Genomic DNA, 6,299 nt, shown 5'->3' on the forward strand with positions numbered 1-6,299 from the left:
TATCATATTTAACGAGCACACATTCATCATTGTTTTATGATTCAAAATAATCTGGAAAAATATAGCTGGTATCCTACATGTATAATTCTTCATTTGCATCACAATCATCCATCACCTACCAATAAACAAGTTGTATTTTTTGTGTGATATCGTTCCAATAAAAACTGTTATTATAGTGAAAGAAGTAGATAAAGATATTGGAAAATGGTTAAAAAAGGAACTGAAATTTCTGGTCTAATGCTATGTACGAGAATTAATTTGATTGGTTTACATTGTCATTTAGAAACAGCATTTGTAAATAGAGCCAGTGAAACTTGGTTTTTCGGCCGGTAAGGTTCAAAGGTTAATGTTAGTCGTCAATGACACGTTGATTGCCAATAGCAAAATGGTTTTTATATCCCTCATTTTTATTGCTATCAACAGGTTGATTGCTTATTGCACGTTAGTTGCTTGTTTATGGAATGTTCGTCGCTTGTTTTAGGCATTTTAGTCGCTTGATTATGACATGTTAATTACTTGTTTATGGCATGTTAGCTACTTTTTTATGGCATGTTAGTCGCTTGTTTATGGCATGTTAGTAGCTTGTTTATGGCATGTTAGTTGCTTGATTATGACATGTTTGTTACTTGTTTATGGCATGTTAGTTACTTGTTTATGGCATGTTAGTCGCTTGTTTATGGCATGATAGTCACTTGTTTATGTCATGCCAGTTACTTGTTTATGGCATGTTAGATGCTTGTTTATGGCATGTTAGTGGCTCGTGTTTACAGTTAACACAAGTTTGATATGATCATTATATTATGTAATCTTTTATGAAGTCTCTGGTCATGTTTTCAGACTGTGCCTACGGATACAAGCAACCAGCAATTGCAAGATGGTTTGGAAACAGAATTTCGCCAAGCAGCCAATGGCAGCCCTCAGGCTCTCAATACAAAAATGCAGCATACACAACCGCAGGTTGCTACAGTAGCAAGCTATGCCTTACCTGCGCAACAATCAAGAAAGAAGGAAAGTTGCTGTAGCTTCTTGAACAGACTTTTTCGAAGAAAGAAAAACAAACAACAAGACACTTATTTTAGAGAATACGGTGAGTGTTTTACCTTTCCCACATTTCCCATTTTTATAGAGATGATGATGCAATTGTGGTAAAATTCTAGCATATTTTATCAGCTTGTTTACTATAACAGAAACAAGATTATTTAAATTAGCAGTATGGATGCCATTTAATTACCAAGACTAAGGTCCCCACTTGTTTCCAATAAAAGTGTATCGGTTTATTGCAAAGTATCTAAAGGTCAAACTCTAAAATGTGATTGTCACAACGTAATAAAAAATTTTTAATTTTCATTTGCTATCTGGTAAGGGTTTTCTCCGCTTTAACAACCTATTACTGGATAAAGTCTCCAACTAAATATACATCAATGTTCTTTTTAGCGGAAGATCCTAGGCTAACTTTAGACTTGGCTGGAGGAGAAGTTAGAGTGAAAACTCATGAACCAACTGAGGCACGGTTGGGAGGCAGTCCTTATGTTTTAGTCCCTCATTCAGAAAGCATGGAGCAGTTGCAAAGATATGACAGCCATCTATACAAATATCATCCGATGCCTCAGCGGTGTGTATTTCTAAAACTATGTTTCGCTACAACTCAACATTTATTTTTTGTTTAAAAATGAATTTACTGAAAATCTTTTGCAGCTTTTATCAGAGAGTAAGGATATTTTTCTATCAATTGCAATTGTTTTTGATGTTTGAGGTGACCTGATTGCGAGAATGTTGCTAGACTAAAACTTTTATTGACTAAAGTCGACAAAATTTGATCACGATTAACACGCTCAAAAGAAAAACTGTGCGATATGACGTCATTAATTGTTATTGTTGCTGTAAATAATATCAGCTAATGCGTTAAAATGATGCGTTATGAATCTTTATTCTGTCAGTCTCTTTGCTATTATTATACTATTATTATTATAGACGTTGTAATCTCATTTTAGGTTGAGCATTTTATTAACGATAAAGTTTTATCACTTTTGATTTTAAAATGTCTAGGCAGTTAGACCATCTCAAACATCAAAAATTATCGCTAATTATAAAAATATTGACACTTCGTAATAAAACCAACATTTAAATTTTTATTTTCAATCTAGTTTTAAATTGTAAAAAAAAATAATTAAGCAAACATAACATTTAATACTTTTTTACTTACTAATATTTAATCCTTTTTGGGTATTAAATACACTTTATTAGAGTTCAGTTTTTCTGTTCAAGTTAACGTTTAAGAACAGGGCATTTAAATGATTACTTACATGTATTCAATATTTTCTATTTAAAATCTAACAGTTTTTTAGTCTGATTATGTAACATACTACTAGTATTCAAAGCCAAGACTAGTCAATACCCTCCGTACCAATCTTATTTCAACAGTAAAATTATAAAACTGTATTTGCCTATCCAACAAGATCTTTTTGGAGTCAGGATTTTTCTACTTCTTCAAGTAAAAAAACTTCATCATCTTGTCATGATGAACTTGAATTTGTATCTGAACATTTTAAAAATAATATTAAACTTTTAACGAACAATGATACAATTAAGAAATTACTTAAAAACTAGCCAAAATCGATAAATAATCAAAATAAAAATGAGTTGAATTCGCATTGACTTTTTATTAACTCTGAAAAAATATGCCGCAATGTTTTAAATTCTCTTAAATATAAAATTTAAAAAAATGCTCAATGTGTTGTTCTAGTAGCACAATAAATAGCAGTTTATGCTCACAAAAGTTTATAATATTATTATAGCTTTTAAACTCTTTAATGGCTAGGATCAGCCTATTCTTCAAATACTTTTGCTCTATGCATTACAACATTTTTAATTTTTTATAAAATGTGTTTTTCCTCAAAATTAAATTATGCAACCAAAATATAGTACTACAGATTCTTAACAAAAAACATTACAAAAACTGTATGAAGTTTGCTTTATTTCCTATGCTAACAAATGGCAAAGTGAAAGGGCGTTTAGCAGAAAAGTGCAGACAACTCCACTACTTATCAGCCTGAGCTTTTTCTAATATTACTAAGAATCAATTCTAATTATTCTTTTTAGCTATTACAATTATGATTCATCCGGAATTGTCCAGCCTGCTGAGCCATACCAAAATCGCCAACCAATATTCGTCGTACCACGAGATAAACCACGGTATACGCCAGTTGTGCACAGCTACCAACAACACCACAGACATAGAAACATGCTCTATCCATACGATTACATTGCTACAGACAGCAATCAAATAGAAGACAACCCTAACTACTATTTACACGCTAGCCAAAGACTAAGACCTAAAGAGTACATGGGTCTGTATAACAAGAGAGACGACTACCAGACCTCGTATAGAGATTACTCTGATGGGTACAGAGCAAGAGATGAATTGTTAAGGCCATTTGACAGCTCAAATTTGCTGATGATGTAAGCATAGCTATATCCTTTCTGATTTTTCACTGAAACTTATTTTGCGTCCAGAAAACTTGTTTTATTCAAAGGTGAGTTTACACAATTGAAAATCATCCAAATATATAATCTCCCTGTTTGTATTTTTGTCTGCTTGAGCACCCTATTTCCAGTTGTAGCGATTAAAATTTAGCAATGAAAAATCTGTATCATATAGGAGTCGATCTCGGAACCTCCCGTTCACAAGGCAGCAAGTGAACCCACTAAGCTACACAAGATACTGTGGATTCATTTGGCAGATAGTAACTATATATTTTAAAATACGCATAGCGACTCTAAGTTACACGCAACATCACTAAAGCTTGCTTTCACGGCTTTTATTAGTGAGTTTAGCAATAGTGTAGTAGCTTACTCAAATTAATCAATGGTAATCACATTACCTGCCACTGTTTGTAAACTGTTTTTAACACCCATGCAATGCCGGCATTCAGCTAATATCAGCATAAAGCTAAAACATCAACTCGATGTAATTTTGGTCTTTGTAGACCTCCCAAGTCTAACAATATAATAGTTTAAATGAGACCCTTTCTTGAAATGCTCTGATTATATCAGAAATGCTTTTATGATGTCTATAGTTGCGCCTTGGTGAAGAGATCGACATATAGAGATGCCATACGCTCCAACTTGAACGTAATTGCCGATATCAATAACAAGTGAGAGACGTAGCGGCAAAACTAGTGAAGACATTGCGGCACTTATTTCCCTTCTAAGCATTTTAACCGATATCGAGTTTTATTAATTTTAATTTATAAACACCAACAGTCAAATCACTTCAAACATAAAAAACATAAAAAAATGCCAGAAAAGTATCGATAAATTCTGACAAAATCTGTTAAAATACTGTGTAAGTTAATTTTTAATCAACTTGTTTGCTGAAGTTTTTAAGCTAAAAATATAATGTTGAAAATTTCACAATTCAATCTTTGGTAATAAGCAGCTAAACAGATAACAACGAGCGAGTTTACATCATTTCTGTTTTCTTCTTTAATGATTGTTTACAGCTCGAGTTGAAGAATTTTTTTTAAATTTTCCTGAAACATTGTTTAAAAATGGAAAGAGGTTTTATTGACCAAACGCAGTCAGTGATATTTAGTTCACCACTGCTACTTGAAATAATGTAATCAAGCGCAACCCTCCTGACTTCAAATTTATTGGTCACCGATAGATTTGCCAAAGATTAATAATTGTTTCTCTAGAACACTGGTACTTGTTCTATTTCTGGCCTTAAGGCCAAGAGAATTTTTGTGCAACGATTCTGCCACAAGAGTTTTTATGACTATTTCTGATGCAGGACTTTGAGATGAGGATTTGCTGGTTGGACTCTATCCGTAGCACAAACTGAAAATATTTTTACATTGTATGTTTTTTAAAAATATGGCCTGATTTGTGAATTTCATGAAAAAAATTATGTTTTTTTTACATTTTCTTGTTATTATCATCGTGTTATTAATTTGCTGTATATAAGCATAAATACATGTAATTTCTTCGGTGTAAAACACAGCGCCAAAAGTTCTGGTACCAAAAAACCTGGCGCCAGAGCACCTCAATGGGAGGAGCAGAGCTTTCAGTGCTTATCAGGATAAAAATGATGTCAGTATCTTCAACCTTTGTTCAAAGAAGATATGAATTGATTATACTTGCAGGAAGCCTACTGTGAGGCCATACCAAGACCACAGGCTAAAAATGTTGAACCCGCAACAGCCACCAATGCTTATGAAGTACAGAAAACATCTGCAGATGTTGTAAGAATTTTGACATACGCCCACTGATCTCTTCAGAGACCAAAGCCCTAATAATTATACAATTTTTTTAGAGGAAATTTTCTAAAATATGTATTTATCAGCATTATATAAAAGTCTGGTTTGTAGCCTTGTAGGTTTTAATAAATTTGGCAAAGCCAATTAAAGCTTATTTTTGAAAGTCATTAGTATGCGTCACACTTTACCTCGAGGTTAATAATCTACTAACTACTTGCACAATGTTTTTATATAAACCAATTACTAGTAATGTTGACTTCAACAACATTTAAAAATATCCCACATGAGTCAACATCATTTGTAGTCTTTGATAGTAAAGAATTCTTACTCATGCTGTCATTCTGTAACATACTCGAGATTAAGAGCATAGTCTATACTTTTCTACTCATGACATGTGTCAGCATGTGAATTTTTTCTGTTTATGCATATTTGCTGTAACTTTTTGGCATAATTTGCTCAAATAATAATTAATTTGCTGCATGCTGTTTGTATTTAGCTGCTTTTAACTTTGTTGGTTCCACATCAGAGGAAGGCAAGATAAATTTTGTCTCTATAGAATTTCAACCAGTCATAACTTGACAACATAGGAGAGTGATATAAACATTTTTCTATAGCTGCCGAAATGTCATCTTATCTGCTGCTTTGTTGTACTTCTTGATTAGGCAGCATTTGGCCATCTACCATATTATGTCGGCAATTATTTTATCATAAAAACTTACCAACTTTTACAACTTCTATATATCAATTTTACCTTTACTTGTTATTTTGAAGCTTATAACATATGATATTTTTTGTAAAAAAGTTAACTAAGCTGCACTGCTGAAGTACATTTGAGAGTAAAGAGCAACAACCATTTAATTACATTTTGTGAAACATCCCAACATAAGGCGTTTCGTCAAATTTGCATGTTGTAACCATTTTAGCATTAAACCATTTAAGACTGAACTAAGCCCTTTATAAAGCTGGTAACAAGTTTCCCTCTCATCTGCGACTCTGCGGATTTCATAAATTGATGAGGTCTGGGTTTTTGGTGTTGCTAAC

General features: G+C 32.7%; 1 protein-coding gene across 1 annotated transcript in view; it reads left to right on the forward strand.

Annotated features, from left to right (window-relative positions):
• The window catches only part of LOC137398528 (serine-rich adhesin for platelets-like), a 53,911-nt gene extending 48,166 nt beyond the window's left edge, over nucleotides 1–5,745 (forward strand). The window contains exons 16-19 of the mRNA XM_068084646.1: nucleotides 838–1,087; nucleotides 1,435–1,612; nucleotides 3,100–3,459; nucleotides 5,145–5,745. Coding sequence (XP_067940747.1) covers nucleotides 838–1,087; nucleotides 1,435–1,612; nucleotides 3,100–3,459; nucleotides 5,145–5,247 — 891 coding nt within the window. The 3' untranslated portion in view covers nucleotides 5,248–5,745. The remainder of the gene's footprint in view (nucleotides 1–837; nucleotides 1,088–1,434; nucleotides 1,613–3,099; nucleotides 3,460–5,144) is intronic.
• Nucleotides 5,746–6,299: the final 554 nt, after the last annotated feature.

The sequence above is a fragment of the Watersipora subatra genome, chromosome 6 (genome assembly GCF_963576615.1).
Source record: "Watersipora subatra chromosome 6, tzWatSuba1.1, whole genome shotgun sequence".
Lineage (NCBI taxonomy): Eukaryota > Metazoa > Bryozoa > Gymnolaemata > Cheilostomatida > Watersiporidae > Watersipora > Watersipora subatra.